Source organism: Panthera pardus, unplaced genomic scaffold, assembly GCF_024362965.1.
Source record: "Panthera pardus isolate Hobbes unplaced genomic scaffold, ASM2436296v1 HiC_scaffold_17, whole genome shotgun sequence".
Lineage (NCBI taxonomy): Eukaryota > Metazoa > Chordata > Mammalia > Carnivora > Felidae > Panthera > Panthera pardus.
Window position 1 is genome coordinate 141,814,490 of NW_026526732.1, and position 16,719 is coordinate 141,831,208.

General features: G+C 54.3%; 2 protein-coding genes across 9 annotated transcripts in view; one reads left to right on the plus strand and one right to left on the minus strand.

Moving 5' to 3' along the window:
• Positions 1–9,352, plus strand: part of MOCS1 (molybdenum cofactor synthesis 1) — a 37,098-nt gene extending 27,746 nt beyond the window's left edge. For 2 of the 4 annotated variants that reach the window (XM_019457028.2, XM_019457030.2), the window contains 7 exons: positions 1,242–1,303; positions 1,649–1,760; positions 2,180–2,292; positions 2,745–2,855; positions 5,085–5,205; positions 5,699–5,746; positions 7,774–9,352. In XM_019457028.2, coding sequence (XP_019312573.2) covers positions 1,242–1,303; positions 1,649–1,760; positions 2,180–2,292; positions 2,745–2,855; positions 5,085–5,205; positions 5,699–5,746; positions 7,774–8,534 — 1,328 coding nt within the window. In that variant the 3' untranslated portion in view covers positions 8,535–9,352. Of the gene's footprint in view, positions 1–1,241; positions 1,304–1,648; positions 1,761–2,179; positions 2,293–2,744; positions 2,856–5,084; positions 5,206–5,698; positions 5,762–7,773 lie in introns of all 4 variants that reach the window. The other 2 variants (XM_019457031.2, XM_019457029.2) reach the window with 2 other exon arrangements.
• Positions 9,353–10,001: 649 nt separating this feature from the next.
• Positions 10,002–16,719, minus strand: part of DAAM2 (dishevelled associated activator of morphogenesis 2) — a 118,811-nt gene continuing 112,093 nt past the window's right edge. For all 5 annotated transcript variants that reach the window (XM_019457023.2, XM_019457024.2, XM_019457027.2 and 2 more), the window contains 4 exons: positions 15,714–15,774; positions 14,391–14,522; positions 13,171–13,341; positions 10,002–13,044 (listed from right to left, as the gene is read on the minus strand). In XM_019457023.2, the coding sequence (XP_019312568.2) occupies positions 12,823–13,044; positions 13,171–13,341; positions 14,391–14,522; positions 15,714–15,774 (586 nt within the window). In that variant the 3' untranslated portion in view covers positions 10,002–12,822. The remainder of the gene's footprint in view (positions 13,045–13,170; positions 13,342–14,390; positions 14,523–15,713; positions 15,775–16,719) is intronic.

Consider the following 16,719-nt stretch of genomic DNA (forward strand, 5'->3'; position numbering starts at 1 on the left):
CTGGAGGGCTCCATGGAGGAGGCCTTTACTCTGGGCCTTGAGGAATAGGGGGTGGGGGGGAGGAGTTGGATCAAGGGAGCTTACTCTGAAGGGGAACCTCAGTCGGGAACCTGCAAGAGCTCTGAGGTGGGAAAGTGGAAAGTGTATTTGTGGGTTTTCCCGACATCTATGTATCCCCTGCCGCCTGATCTCCTTTCCCAGGATGAGGATCGGAGACAGTAGATCCTGACATCAGATCTGCCTTCCCATTCATACTCCTGTGTCCACCACCTCCTTTTGGAGCTACAGTGCTTTACAGAAGAAACTTCTAGATTATCGTAATGGCATTTTGTATGAAAGTTGTACTTTCTTCCCTTTTCCCTCCCTCACTGGGCCATCCAGAAATGCTGCAGGGAAACCATGGAGGTCATCACCAGGCTACCCTCCCCCAGGGTGATAGCCCAGCTGTGAATCACATCATCACCTGGCTGGGCGGGGGTGGGGGAGGGGCCAGCATGCAGTAGGCGCTCAAATGTGTGGGGGCACGAGTGAGCTGGGCAGGGAGGAGAAGCCAGCCTGGGATCACAGGCTACACGCCCAGCAATCGCTCACCGGCCCTGGCACAGCGTCTGCGTGTGGTAGGTGCTCAGCAAGAATACACAGTGAATGAATGGACAGACTGTTGTCTGTCAAGGGAGACTGACACTGACAAGGGAGTCCGGAGACCTGCATTCTGCAGCCTGCAGTGTGAGGCCTGCGGCAGGGCACTGCCTCCTCTTAGGGCCTCAGTTTCCCCATCTAGACAATGAGAGGGGTCACCTAGATCAGGGTTGGCACACTACAGCTCACCAGCCAAATCCAGCCCCCTGCTTGTTTGTTTTATAGCCTGGGAGCCAAGAGTGGATTTTACAGATAATGTTTGTAATCAACTTAATGATAGGGAACATGAACTGTGAGCCCCCCCCCAGTTAAGCAAAATCTTATCCCAACAAAACGTCTTCTATTTCTCCATTATATTTGTCGAGCTGTGTTACAAAAAATTGTGCTCAGCTCTCGGACTGTATTAGTCAATACTGTCTTTACAGCTATACCTAAGAATATCCTCAATTTTATCTCTCGGCCTGCGGATCCTAAAACATTTACTATGTGGTCCCTGGCTCAGTGGTCCCTGAGGCTCCTTACAGCTCTGGTGCTTCCCCGTGGGTGTAAGGGGGGCAGGAGAGAGGGAGAAAGTTCCTGGATCCTCCTCTCCCTCCTTGCAGGCTTCCACAAGGTCATGGAGGGCATCCACAAGGCCATCGAGCTGGGCTACAGCCCTGTGAAGGTGAGGATGCGCTGCTGCTCTTGACCTCTGACATCTGCCCCTCTACCCTTGCTTGGCCTTCCACTGCCAGCATCTGGGCCCCTGGCAGCTCTCTGGCGTGGCCAGTGCAGCTATCCTGTGTCCCCCATCACTTCCTTGCCCACTGCATCCAGCCTGTCCCTGACCCCCTACAAGGGAGGGGAGAAGGCCAGTGACCCCCTTGGAATTCCCAACTTGAGGCCTGGGGTGGGGAGACAAGGAATGGGCCCCCCAGTGGAGAGCCTGGACAGATGCCAGACCCCCAAAGGTCATCCCTGAGACGGAATGCAGGGGAAATAGCCCTGTGGTCCCCTTGTCCCTGGCCAGGTGAACTGTGTGGTGATGCGAGGCCTAAATGAGGATGAGCTCCTGGACTTTGTGGCCTTGACCGAGGGCCTCCCCCTGGACGTGCGCTTCATAGAGTACATGCCCTTCGATGGTCAGTGACCTGTGGTGGGGAGGGAGGAGGAGGTTGGGCCTGGGGGGCAGAGCTGGACCAGCCCCATGCTGAGAGATGGGGGAGGGGCGTACTGATGACCCTGGCAAGGGTTGAGTGGGATGGCCAAAATCTGGTCGGCCATGTGGGTGCTGCTGATCCCGGGTCCTGCTCTGTGTGTAGGAATTTCTCCAGGGATGATGGGGTGGGGCCTGGGCAGGTGCCAGGGCTAGGGCTATGATGGAGGCATCGGAGACATCACAGAGTCAAGGGTGGGTTTGATTTGACCACCTGTTTTAGGCAGGGCCTCCTGACCTCCCACCCAAGAGGCAGAACTAATTCCCGGGTGATGTGGAAGGAAGGACCTGAAGACCCCGGGTCCCCACAACCCTGTGACTCCATGGCTTCCAACCCCAATACAGGCAACAAGTGGAACTTTAAGAAGATGGTCAGCTACAAGGAGATGCTGGACACCCTCCGGCAGCAGTGGCCAGAGCTGGAGAAGCTGCCCGAGGAGGAATCCAGCACAGCCAAGGTTGGGGGCAGGAGGGTGGGGCAGGGTAGGGAGGGAGAGCTAGCCCTCAGGTCAGAATGCAGCAGTGGGGGTGGTACCGCGTAGCAGAAGGCATTACCTCCTAGCCTCCTCCCTCCTCATGGACAAAGCAGGCTGGGCGTGGGGCAGCCACAGTACCTTGTCTCAGGCCACATGCCAGTAATGTGGTGGAGAGGGGCTCTGGCCATGCTGCCCACAGGCCTCTAAATCCGTAGCAGTGTGCTCTCAGGCAGGCCCGGTGCAAGCAGAGAGCTCATGGGTCGTCCGTCCTGTCAGAGTCTTCTGCCCGCTGGGGGCCTTGGGTACTCCTTTCCTGGGGTACCTCCGGAGAGGGCTGTGGAGTGGGGGCTCTGGTGCCAGGGAGTGAGACCCGGCCCTCCGCGGCCCATCCATCCCTGTCTCCTCCTCTGCCCTTCTTTCCCTCCTCACCCCAGGCCTTTAAAGTCCCTGGTTTCCGAGGCCAGGTCAGCTTCATCACGTCCATGTCTGAGCATTTCTGTGGAACCTGCAACCGGCTGCGAATCACAGCAGACGGGAACCTCAAGGTAAGTGTCCCCCTCCCCCACGAGAGCCCCTTGCCACTTCTGTGTGGTGAATATCGCTTCCCACTGGTGCCCCCATTTGGAGAGGAGACTAGCAGGGCACGAGGGGTGGTTGGGGAAATAGTGTAAGATATGGCGGGGGGGCTCCTGGAGGCAGAAGGTGAAAGTGAACTCATGACCTTCCTTCCTAGGGTCCCCAAAGTAGCTTTGGGTTGATTGGGAGACACTTTCCAGGACTCTGTGTTACCGGGGTGGACGGGGGAGAGGTGAAGAGTCACTGTGCACTGGGCCCCGGCCCCCCACCCTGATTGGCCCCTTTCTGGGGCTATCATCTGTTACTCATATCCAGTCAGTACATCTGTGCCTTCAGCCCTGGGGAATGTCAGAGAGGCATAGACATACCCATTCTCTTTAGAGGTAAAGTCTCAGAGCAAACAAAGAGCTGATGTGTGGCAATGTGTAATTCTTTGTCAGACGAGCAGCCACACAGGCCGTAGGGTGGTGGACCTTGAGGAGGCACCTTATGGACGCTGGTGAGCCTCGAAGGATGAAGTGAGGGTGAGGGAGAACACTTGTCCGGGGTTCATGCTAACATGGCAGGGGCAGATTCATGCCAGGAAGAGAGACACTGCACGGTAGAGGGCTCGAATGCCCGGGGACAGAGGTGTAGTGTATGTTCTGTTGACAGTGGGGTGCTGTGCAGCTTCTGGACAAGGGGGGACATGACTCCCATTCATGTTTGAGGAAGAATAACCCGCTGGTTGAAGTTGGAAATAGGGAGACTAGTCAGATGGCCGCTTCACTCTGGGTGTAGGTAAGAGTGTGAGGTGAGCACAGAAAGGGAGAATGAAGGAACTTGGTAACACACGCGGAGGGCCGAGAGGAGGGCGTCCAGGGGCCAGGTCGGCTGTGGGACCTGGTTAGCACTGGGGAGGAGGGCGAGAGCGGTTTAGGTGCACTGAGTTTGACATCCTAAAGGGACCATCCAGTGCTTGTTCAAAAGTTAGGGTTTTTCTTTTTCTGGGCTGGAGACGTGGAATGGCCATCAAGTATGGGCCTGCATCTGTAGAGTCAGGGCCCCTGCCGGAGATGGGAGGTGCGGTTCTGAAGAGAATGTAATGGAGAGGCTATTCCTGGTTCAGGGTGAGGGGGGCTTGGCAGAGATGTCAGCAAACAGCTGCTCCCACCCCGGGGAGGAAGCCGTGTCATGGGGGCCCAGGCAGAGCTGCGGCCTGGTGGAGGGGAGCAGTCACTGCCCGACATGGCAGAGCCGGGAAGAAGTGCCCAGTCTTTCCAGTGTTCCACGGGCCAACCCAGGTGGAAGCCAGCTAGAGGGCAGCCCAGAAGGTGGAGTCCGTGGGGGCCTCATGGTTGCAGAGAGTGGAACCTGCGGCCTGGTGGAGGGACTGAGGGGTGGGAAATGAGAACAGCCTGGTGAATGGGTGCACCTTACACTTAGAATTTGTTTGTATCTTCTCCAGTGCCCTCTGAGGCTTCTTGGACATTCCTCAGTGTCCACGGTGCCACCATCTACAGAGCCGGCACGCAGTAGGCGCTTGATATGGTTTTGTGGGAGGGTGGTAGGCGTCTCACTTTCTGGGACTGCCTCGTCCATCCCGAGCCCCCAGAGCACCCAGCCTCCCTCAGGAGCTGGGGAGTATCGAGTCTGAATGGGCTCAGGATGCCACCTCCGCCAGACCTGTGCTATTCAGCCGTCAGTCAGGATCACAACCTGGAGTGGGCACAGGGGCAGGCAGGTAGTGTCTGTGACTATGGGGACCAGGAAGGGACAGGTGTGAAATGGGATGTGCATGCCACGTCCAGGGCAACTGGCAGGACTCTTCTCTAGCTGATTGGCATCCATTCTCAAGGCAACAAAGAGGCTATTGTATGGAACATCTCAGGAGAAGGTATGGGTCACATTGGGTCACATTTTCGTGTGCCATCTCTGGTCACTGTTTAGTTTTTTATAGTACGCTCTACAAGCTGAAGGTAACATGGCCGTCAATCAGGTACAGGCCTTGGGGTATCTGACTTCCTGCCCTTCCAGCCTCTCTGACTTCACCATCCAGCACCTTCTGTCCTTCATTGCAGGAAGTCCTGCCTGGAGTATGACCCAGCCATAGGAGGCCTGGGTGCTGACGCTCGGCCCATGGGGGACTCTAGGGATGGGGGCTAAGGCCCCAGGACCAGGGAGGCATGTTCTCTTACCCCCATGGTGACTGCCCACAGGTCTGCCTCTTCGGGAACTCGGAGGTGTCTCTACGGGATCACCTGCGGGCGGGGGCCTCCGAGGAAGAGTTGCTGCAAATCATCGGGGCCTCTGTGGGCAGGAAGAAGCGGCAGCATGCAGGTGAGGGGTGGGCACGGAGAAGGCCAGGCTGGCTGCTGAGTGGGCCAGGACGGGGGCTGAGAGGACAGAGCAGAGCTTGGCAGGGAGCCGGCGGGACTCTGTGCTGTCCTGGCCTCCACTCCCTCCTGTGGCACCTGTAGACTGGGGGTGTGGTGATGGTTCCCCTCCCTCGGGGGCACTGGCACAGCAGAGCCTGTGCAGCAGAGGAGACCCTGAATTCTCTTGGGCCGTCTTATTGGATAGGGGGGAAGAGGGGTGTCACTGTACCTCTCTGGAGGGCGGGGTCTGGCATCCACAGACTACCCTGGCTCTGTCATGGGTGACCTTGCAGCGTGCAGCGGGGGCTATTTGTCAGGGTGTGCCTAGGTGAGTGCATGACCCCGGGGTGTCCTACCACTGTGTCCACTTTCGGTTTCAGTGAACTCTCCTTTCCCCGCCCTTCCCCTCCCCCTTTCCTGCTCTCCTCTCCCTCCCCATCTTTCCCTTACCCCAGGCATGTTCAGTATTGCCCAGATGAAGAACCGGCCCATGATCCTCATCGGTGGGTGACCCATCAGTACGTAACCGCTCACCCTTGTCACTGGGGGATCCTGTGGGGTGGGCCCCCTGCCATACAGAAGGCACCCCCAGGTCCTGCATTTCATCCTGATGTTCTCATCCTTGTTTTTCTCCTGTTCGACCTCCATCTTTTCTCACCCCTCAAGCTTTACTGGGTCTTCTCTTCCTCGTCCATTGCTCCCACTCACTCTACATGCCACAGAGATCATCATTGTCTCACCAGAAATTGGGGCAGGGGTCCTCTAGACTTATGATCACTAAGTTATTTGTCCCCCGAAAATGGAGCTCCTGGCTAAGACAGAGACCTTGTCCTTGGCTCTAGAATCCCCCAGCTGGATACCATCACAGGCACCTGGGAAGATCTTGAGGCAGCAAGCTAAGAATGCTATTGATCTTTTCAGGGAGGGGGCAACCAGGATCTCAACTGCCTAATTCCTTAACTCCTGGAAACTTGTGTGCACAGGACAGTTCCAGTTTTTATAAAGTCATATGTGTTCTCTGGCTGGTCTGTGAGGAGCTTTAGAGAGGCTGCTACCCCTCTGGCAAATGCCCAGCCGAGATCAGGGGAGGCCTTGCCCCCTTGGCCACAGCCAGACCTGGGCTTCTGAATCGTACTGCTAGGCAAGAGGAAGCAGTGAGAAGAACTAGGGGAAGGGATTCTTTTCTCTAGAGATTGGAGCCAAATGAGTGCAGGGGCCCAGAGGAAGGCAGGCTGGAGGGCCCAGAGACAGCCCAAGGACGGCCTCCCCTACCAGCCACTCAAAGAAGGGAGGGCAGCTCGCCAAAGTGCTCCACTGGGAAGAGAACTTGACCATCTCTCTTCTTTCCTCACTGCCAGCATCATAGTTGTACATTTGGGCTTTGACCCATGGTGACCACCTTGATGGCAAGGAGTGGGGGATGCCTTGGTGGACTCCCTAAGGCATTGGCAAGGTGGGGGCCCAGAACATGAAGGGAAGCTGGAAGTTGGGAGGCCCATTTGCTTCATAAAGTGTATTATTCCTCTCAAGGACATGGAGAAATAAGCTGGTCTGATTTCTACAAAACCAAGAGTTGCCTAGAATAGGGCCTCTGACTTTCATGCACACGAACCACTTGGAGATCTTGTCATTTCAGATTTGGATTTGGGAGGTCGGGGCTGGAGTTCTTCCCTGCACCACGCTTTAAGTCACAAGAGCCTGCAAGGCTCCCAAGGCCCTTGGCACCACTTGGATTACCCTGTCACTTTGTGGGTACTTCCGGTGTCCTTGAGGGGGCTTAAAAGACATGGTTTAAATAGATAAAATATTTCCCTTGGTATCTTGCCTGTGTAAACTCTATAATTACTATCAATTCTTCATAGAGAATGGAAAGATGAGAGTAACTGTGGTTGGTAATTCAGGCTGAAACCTTGCTGTAGTTTTTAGAAAATGCAGGGACATGGGGAGGTCATGTGACCAGGCTGTAGTCTTCAGATCTTAGGTGTTTCTTTTTTTTTTCTTTTAGAGAGAGTATGAATGGGGGAGAGGGGCAGAAGGAGAGAGAGAGAGAGAGAGAGAGAGAGAATATATGTTAATCAGGCTCTACGCTTAGTGCAGAGCCTGACGTGGGGCTCAATCCCACAACCCTGGGATCATGACCTGAGCCAAAATGAAGAGTCAGATGCTTAACCAACTGAGCCACCCAGGCACCCCATGACTTTGTGTTTCAGAAGAGAACTTGAGCGATGAGGAAGTGTTGGTGTGGAAGGGAGCCCAGGAATGCCCACACCACCACCGTGGGCCTGTAGACTTTGGGGAGGGCTGCACCCTGCATGCTGCCTGCTGAGAGGGGCTGCAGACCTATATTCCAGGACCCTCTGTGTACCTCCCACTTTCCCTTTTCTCACTGTGCTCTTTGCTCTTCACCCCTCTCTCCCAGTGTGGAAGTGAGAACTCAAGGTGGGGCAGGGCAGGGTTTGGGAGAAGAGGTGGGAAAAGAAAATTTCCCTTCTGGACTTAGTCTCTCTTCTCTTTCCTTCTTGCTTTCCAGAGTTACTTTTGATGCTCCAAGATTCCCCACCAGCCATTCCAAGCATTTCCTCCCAGGACCCCTTTCGTGTTCAGGGTATAGGACACAGAGTGAGTTTCTTCAACCAGATGGCAACTTTGTGGAAAGGATGCCGGGGCCCCCGGACCTCTCTCCTTGCCCAGCGGTGGCTGGGGTCTGGCCCCCCTCAGAGACACTGCAGTTCCCGCCTAGACTCAGATACCAACCCCAAGTGCCTTAGTGCAGTGTCCCGGGCTCCTGCCACCCCCTCAGGACCCCCGCCAACCTCGGACCAACTAACCCATGTGGACGCAGAAGGACGGGCAGCTATGGTAGATGTGGGTGGGAAGCCGGACACGGAGCGGCTGGCTGTGGCCTCGGCTGTGGTCCTTCTGGGGCCCGTGGCTTTCAAGCTTGTCCAGAAGAACCAGCTAAAGAAGGGAGATGCCCTGGTGGTGGCCCAGCTGGCCGGAGTCCAGGCCGCCAAGCAGACCAGCCAGCTGATTCCTCTGTGCCACCACGTGGCCCTGAGCCACGTTGAGGTACAACTGGAGCTGGACAGCACACGCCATGCCGTGGGGATCCAGGCGTCTTGCCGGGCTCGGGGCCCCACTGGGGTGGAGATGGAAGCCTTGACCGCGGCTGCTGTGGCCGCCCTCACCCTGTACGACATGTGTAAGGCTGTCAGCAGAGACATTGTGTTGGGAGAAATCAAGCTTATTAGCAAGACTGGGGGGCAGCGGGGGGACTTCCATCGGACTTAGAGAGCTCTTGCCCCTCCCCCCCGGGCCCAGCCAGGTCCAGATGGGATGCAGTTCCGGGCAAATCCTGCAACCCTGTCGCTGTTGACCTTCACCAGTAGGAACTCAAGGTCAGCCTACCCCCCCTACTGCTACATGATCGGTAGTGACCTGCAAGGTTTTCTACGTTCAGAGAGGAAACCAGCAGGCCCGTCAACCTTCCTGGACACTACAGTCGTGGGAGGGGGTCACCACGAGCAGTGCCAACGAACAGAAAAATCACGTCATCTGAAATAGTCCCCAGATAACACATCTAGGTTCAGACAGTCCCATCCGTGACTTCCGCTTCTCATTTTGGGTTTTCTCTTCTTCTCCTTCCTTGGGGAGAGAATAAGGGCTCACGAAGTAGAGGGAACCCGCTTTGAGGAGGGAAAAGTGCAGTTTGCATTAAGAATGTTCCACAGCTCCTCCAAAGGAGCTCTGCCTTCCAGAGTTTGTGGAGCCACAGCCCCACCCTTTCTTGCCTGTCACCCCTCTGAAAGGGCCAGTTAGCACCTTCTTTTACCCCAGTCTTTGTCCCATCAAACTTGCAGGGTTTGGGCTTAACAATTGCACTTGACCTGCCAGCTCCCTTTCCTGGGCCCCTTCCCCCAGAACAGGACCCACACAGGCAGCAGCCCTGAGGAATCCTGACCGAGCACACATCCCACACCTGGCCCTGCACACCGCTGTTCCACCCACTGCCCACACCCCTTTATTCTGGAACATATCAGGGAAAGAAGAGAGTTGAAGATTGCCTTCACCCTCACAGCGCACAAAATAAAGCCACGATGCCAACTTTGGAGGTGCGAGAATGAGTATCTGTGCAGAGGGCACCCAGCTGTTAGGAATCCATGCCCACCCCTCAGCCCTGTCCCAAAGCCCACCCCGGGCATCAGGGAAGAGGAGCAGGAGGGACGCTAGAAAAGCCAAAGGGGCACGTTCTCTGTATAGCCTCTGTCTTCCCTGTGAGAGAAGGTAGGAGTGGAGTGGGCGGCATGAACTGCGCCCCCTGCGGTGAGTGCCAGGTGGGGTGGGGGCGGTCCAAAGCACATCGCTGGCTTTGCCAGCTATTTGAGATCAAGGGGGTACACTTTGTGGTTCCTGGTATGCACATTCCCAAACACTGTTGGCTGGGTTCGCCTATGCAGATAGGCATCTTTGGGTCTGTCCTCAGTGCCCCCCACCCCACCTGCCTCCCCTCTACCCTACACTCAGGTGTGCTGGCGAATGTTTGACAACCAGCTCTTGGGAAGAGAAAAAGCCAAAGACCATGGCTGATCTCAAGCTACCATACAATGTGAACTGACTTGCCAAACTTTTGAAAATATAACAGTTGGTGCTCTCAGAGCTGATTCGCGCCGGTTCCAACACCCCACTGGCTACTACTGCTCTCCCGCACACCTCAAGTCCCTGCACCGGAAGAAGGCCCAAGTGTCAAGGCAGCCTGGATGGGGATGGTATGGATTTAATATTTTTTAGTATTACAATATATTCTTATAAAAATGGTGCAGGTAAAAAGGATGCTGATTTTGTACATTAGCCTCGTTCGTCGTCTGAGACGGCTTGGTGAAAGCAGCCGTGGCTTGGAGGCATCCCTGGTAGAGGCTGGAGGAACAGTCATGGTGCCGCAGTTGGTAAAAATGGGATGGGGGTGGGGAGAGCCTGGACCAGACCCTTCCCATCCACCTGGAGAATTTTTTCCTCCTGCTGCCCTAAGCACACCTGACCTCCCTCACCGGGGAGGAAGAGCCGGTGGTACTGCTGAGAAGGGGACAGGTTGCATTCGGTTAACTGAATTTTATATTGGACACAAAATTAGACAGCTGGAGAAATGTACCTGAAGGTGGCAGGAGGGGTGAGAAGGACACTGGGGAAAGACCAAGGAACAAATAGGCGTAAACGTTGAGCATATCAAGGACCAACTCAACCGTCTCCATGGGGCACCAGCCCCTTCTTTCTGAGTCAACTATGATGGTCTGTGGTCCAAGGCACTGTTGGAGATCTGGCTACTCTACTGGCCAGAGCTAGAAAATAATAAATAGAGAAGGAAAATTCTTTTGGGGTGAGAAGCCTGAGCCCTAGAACAAGGTATGTGTCCTCTGTAAACAGTTAAACCAAAGTGTGCTTTTCTGTGGCTCCAATGTCTTGAACCGCTCCTGTATTCCTTGTCTTTCCTGGTGTGTATCCAGTCTTCCATGGTGAGTGGGAATGCCACGATGTGGACATGCTGTTGGATAGAAGTGGAGCCCTCCCTTGTTCCCTGCTCCTGCAGGGTAGGTTGATCTCAGCCCAGTTTGGGAGAGGACCTTCAGTGATTGTGCCCACAACCTTCCCATCATGCCAAGGCCAGCTGCTTGTGGCGGGGGGCTGCCGGGTATACAGATGGGTTTAGCAAAGCCCTCTGCAGCTGCTCTTCCTGGAAGCCTTCATCTTGCCTTCACCTGGACTCCAGGATGGCCTCTTCCGGTCTGTCCTGGCCAGGCTTGCATTTGCTCAGATCCCTTCCCCTCAAACCAACACACATGCTGGGCTCACCAACCCTATGTTTCTTCCCCCTGCCGACAGCTACTCTGGCCCTGCCCCAGGAATCTGATGTAGGGAAAAGCTAAGATAAGCAGCTGAAGAGTGGGCCTAGCCCACCAGGCAATAACCCTGAGCTGGAGGAGTAGGTTGGAAGGTGAGAACAAAGGCAAGGGCAGGAAGATAGAAAGGCAAGGAGCTCGTTGATGGAGGGTCTCAGAGGCTCTCAACTCTAGGAGGAAGAAACGTATGGAAAATAAAAGCCTTGATGGAGCTGATCTCTCCTCCCTTCTTTTAGAAGTCAGAAGTTTTGTTTCGACACAGCAATTGCCCCCCACCTCCAGCTCAAGATGGACAGAATGGAAGGTGGAAGTGGATGGGAGGACCAGTATGGACCTCTGAAGTCAGGTTGAAGAACTAAATTGAGAGGTTGGTCCCATCCAGCATCTCTGGTACCCAGCCTTCCAAACTTGGCTCGTTCAGGCAGCACACCCCCAGAGAAGTTGGCCTTTCTCCTCCATATCCCATCTCCCTAGCTTCCTCTGCCTGCTCTGGCTCCCAGTCTGAATGCTTCGGAGCTCACAGGTAAATGCAGAGGGCAGCTCTGACCCTGCGGACCTTCTCAGAAACAGACACCCCAGGGCCAGCCTTAGCCAGCTATACATGGTTTGGAGTGGTCTTTCACAGGTCAGAGGAGTGGGGCGGGGGGGGGGGGGGTCACCATGGCTTCTGCCCTGAGGCAGACATTAGACAGAGTTTGGGATCTGATGAACAATTAAGTGGTAGACCAGGGAGCACTAGAGTGGAGCTTGGTGTTCAAGTGCTGCCCTCTAGTGAGAAGCTATCAGAATTCCCAGCCAACACCATGTGTGGTCCCACTTCACTTCAAGACAATGGTTGGGTTGTGCAGAGGAGGTGTGAGGAGAGTTTTGTTCCAGGGTCCCTATGCCCAAGGCATGAGGCGTGGTGATGGGCGGGATCTTTCTTGAACCCCTTCCCTTACCAGATTCATCAAGTGTCTGATAGCCATAGTCATGGGAACCCAAAGGTTCTGAGATTCAGGATTAGTAGATAGGATGGAGGTTGCAGTAGGAAGGAAGGGAGAGAGACTTAAGACATGCAAGAGAGGGGCCAAAGGACTTGTGATGTAGGCAACAGGCACTGCTACTCTGTGTCCTGAGGACTTGGTCCCTGCATCACACTCCCCACACTTTTTCTGAAACATACCTAGGTAGATTACGTAATGCCTCTTCCTTTTCCATCCAAGAGGAAAGTTTTCCCCCAGATCAAGATTCCATGAAGCCTCCCCTTGGGGAATGGGGGCCTGCATTCTCTCACTCTGGCTCTTAGGGCACCCCCCCGTCCATTAACTCCCTACCTCACATGACATCTGGACAAGGCCCATGGATCTGTCCAGTCTAGATCTAGAACACTTGTGTGGCAACACGTGGGTGCCCTTGCTGGGGGACAGGGGGGCAAGGCTCCTTCAGCCCGGCCTGCCAGGGATGTCCAGGTCCACCTCAGAGGGACCCTGGGGGCTGGGATGCAGAAAGAATAATGGAACAGGAGAGGAGCCCCTTCAGGTAAGTGCGGGGACACCTGGTCCTGCCACACGCACCGCCCCCACCCCAGGACCCAGCCCAGGGCTCATTCAAACCGAGCACCAAATTGTTTAAGGATCACGGCCGCATGCCCTCAGCCCCTTGGTCCGTCCCTGTCGCCCGGCTCCTGCGGTGGCCAGTCCCCCGGATCAATAATTTAGCCTGCTGATCGCCCGTTCCCGGGTGACTTCCAGGGCCTGGCTCCCCGACCGTTTGCGGCTGCGCTTGAGCTTGCATAAGTCCTTGTCAAAAACTTCCCCCGAGCGCAGGGCGGACACCAGGTCGTCAAACTCGCCTCCTTCCTCCAGCGTGCTGCCTGCGTGGACCTTCCGTTGCCTCTGCCACCGCTCCCGCTCCCTCTGCTCCTTCAGCTGGAGGATGAGGAAGAGTGAGGGGCCGTCAAACAGGTGGCTGTGCGCCTCACCGGCCCCCTCCTGCCACCTCCCTCCCTCCCTCTGCCCTCCCCAGCAGCACCCCACTCAGCCCAACCCTCTCACCATGGCTTCCATGCGTGCGCGGCGCTCCTCCTCCTCTTTCCTCCTCCGCATGGTCTCCAGGTCCTGCCGGGCCTCCGAGAAGGCCTGCAGGAAGGTGTCAAAGATTCCAAAGAATTCGTCCGGCTGCATCTTGCTGTCCTGCTCCCCAAAGTGCATCAGAGCCTTGGAGAACTGTCAGGGGGAAAAGGGGTGGTGAGAGTCTCTCCCAAGCACAGTGGGCTCAGCCCACGTGGTAAGCTGGGTTCCTGCCAGAGCGGAGCCCAGCCCAAGGCTGGGGACGTTTTGACACAGAGGAGCAGGGCTACAGAGTGGGGAGACACCCTCTATCATCAGGGCAGGGACAAGGCCGAAGGAAAAGCCTGAGGCTGACACCATGGGGTGGTGGGGGATCCAGGCTGGCTGACACCTGCCCAGAGCCACCACTGGGTCTCTTATGGTGTAGGTATGAGATCAGGAGCTGCAGATCTTGGGAAGTACCTCCTAAGGTCACAAATTGCCTGGTCAGAACTCAAAAGGACCTCAGAGATCATAGAGTTACTGGGCTAATTTAACCCCTTTGTGTCCCAGTTTCCTCATGTATAAAATGGGGACAATAGACCCCATAATGTTGTGAGGGGGAGGCGAGTTAATAGGTATAAAGCATTAACTGTAATTATATGTATCAGGCACTAATTCTGACATTTATTGACAGCTACCATCTCTAATTCAAACCAGAGTATGCTCCATGGGCCAGCATGGGCATCTCAGGCCCATCCCAGACCTCCTGAGTGAGGGCCCACTATTAACAGGACCCTTCATAGATAGGGTCCATGTGGATGTTAGTGTGAGAAGCCAGGAAGAGGCATAGCAACTATGATCAAAGCTGAGCTCTGGAGTTACGATTCTAACCCAGCTCTGTGCATTACCGCTGGGAAACCTTGGACAAGTTCCTTAACCTCTCTGGATGTCAGTGTACATGTTTGTCTGATGGGCTAATGACCTTTCCACAAGCCCATTCGGTAGGTCATGAGACAAATCATGTAAAACAAGATGGTATCCATACCTGCTGAATGGATCACCTTTGCAACAAAGATGCTATTGCTTTTCTTATAGGAGTGAGGAAATTATTTTTCCTGAAAACTCTTGACTCTGGGTTTGTCCCTTCTGTGCCATGGGTGGTAGGAATGGGTAAGAAGTGGGGGTGGGGTGGGAGTCAGACTGGGACTTGGGGGCACACTTACCTTGTCCCTGGCCTCATTGAGCTGGTCTTCCAGCTCTGAGAAACTAAAGCTGGAGACCGTGATGAAGTCACTCATGACTGGGACAAACTTGTCATTTGGTTCCCGTGCCTGACGCTTCTGATATTCTAGCTCCTGAAGAGGGAGAGTGAAGTGCTGGTTAGATAAGTGCCAGCATAAAAGTCAAGAATTCTGGGGGTCACCACATCTCCCATCCTTCTTCCAATCACGGGACCACTGGGTCCTGCCTTTGGAAGAGGGAACACCCCGAGTCTCACAATTCTAAGGGTGGCAAAGGTTGTGAGAGTTCTCCCTCACACACTACTGCCATCTTTGTTTCTCTAGATCCTTGCTACCCAATGTGGTCTGGAACTAGTAGCACCATCACCTGAGAAATTTGAAGAAATGCAGACTCTCAGGCTCTACCCTAGACCTATGGAATCAGAATCTGAATTTTAACAAGACTCTCAGATGATGCATGTGCAGATTCAAGTATGAGATGTGTTTCTAAATCTCCTAGCTGATGTGAATGCTGCTGGTTATGGGCCACGCTTTGAGTAGCACTATCAAGGGCTATGAATTGGAAATCGCCCCCTGTCCCCACCATAGCAGCAATGAAAAGTTCTTTCTCATTCTCTAAGCTCATTCTCCCCTTATCTGCCTACTACCCCTTCCCCCAGTAAAGATAGGGTCTCCAGTTCCCAAATGTGGAAGACATAGGACTGGGGACATTGCCATATGGGGCCAGCCTAGCCTAGGGCCAGAGATGATATCATCTGAGAAGCCATCAGAGCATGAATGGTGATGATTAGACACCTGAGTCTCCAGAAAAGAATGCAGGCCCTGCGTCCTCTACTGGCCCAGGGAGAAGAGACAGAAGGCAGGAACTTCTGGGGACAGCTGTGCCTGGTGTCACACTATGTGCTACTGTCCCTAATTGGCTTCCCAGGGATACAGATACTCTTTCACATCCACTTGAATCAGACTTAAGCAAGTGCCCACTTATGGTTCTTTCTACTCCACTGCCCAACAGACATGCTGGGCGTGATATGGCTAGTCTGATGTCCCTCTTTGAGAGTCTAAATTTAAGTCATCCAGTCATCCTTTCCTGAGGGCTAGCTCTTTTGCTGCCTATTACTTGATCAAATGATGGACCCCCCAGGCAGTAGACCCCCAGACAGTAGGCTCTGATGCATTTCGTGTCCCAAAGTTCCTGCCTGGGAACGGGCACAAGGTACAGCCTCCGGCACAGACACAGGCAGCAGGTGCAGATCTGCCTCTGAAAACACCCCCTCAAACCCAGGCAGGCATAGATGATGTACTTACCACCTCAACCGCTCTGAGGCCCCTCCTGAGGTTACCCACCTCCTTCTCCAACTCTGCCAGGCTGTAGGGAGACACAGGAAGGAAGAAGAGCTGAGGATGGGTCAGAGAGATAGCAGTGCAAAGCATGATGGCTTTGGAATCAGTAGACCCATGCTCCAGGCCCTGCTTTGGCCACTAACATGTGGCCCTGACAAACCACCTCCCCTCTGTGCTCTGTCTGTGCTTCTAGAAAATAACAGTGGTCAAAACTTATGTTGTAAAGATCCTTCCAGATCAGAAATGCTATGCTGAAATTAGAAGGTTTCCAACACATGGCCTCTGGCTTGAATTATTTTTAATACCACCAGCTAATACTTATAAGCTCTTAACATGGTATCTTGCATGCAGTAAGCATTTGATGCATATTAGTCATTTTTCACTGCATTGCTGCTTCTGTTGAGATGCTCCTGTCAGTCTATGGCTGTTCAGGTCTGACTTCTTGCCTATATCAGATAACATTGGTGCCACATCCATATCCCCTTGAACCATCCATTTGTAGTGTACAATCCTGACTTCCAATGATGTGAGTGCTTTCTCTGGGGACCGGAGCTCCCTCTGCCTATACATGTGGCCAGAGTTATGACCTGCCCAGAGACTATCAGCCAGTGACTGACAGGAGATGGGGTAAAATATCCTAGCTCCCTCACCATTTGGGGTGGGATAAGTAGAATAAGTATCCTATCCTGTCTCCTAGACTTCTCTGGAGGGATTAAGCTCCAATTGCCCCAGGGGTAACTGGCTTAATAATACTTCCATTATTGGTATTCATCCCATCCCAGGCTCACTTCCCCACTGTGTTTCCTAGGAGCATCTCTGAAATAAGGATTTGAGAGCAAGTAGCCAGTCTTCATTTGGTTCTCCTAAAAGCAGACCCTGAGACACTGCCCATTCCTAGTCATCCCAGAGCAGCAATGAAAGGAAATTTAGATAAGAGTGTTGTGATCACAGGGAGAAAGAAGCCTTGGAA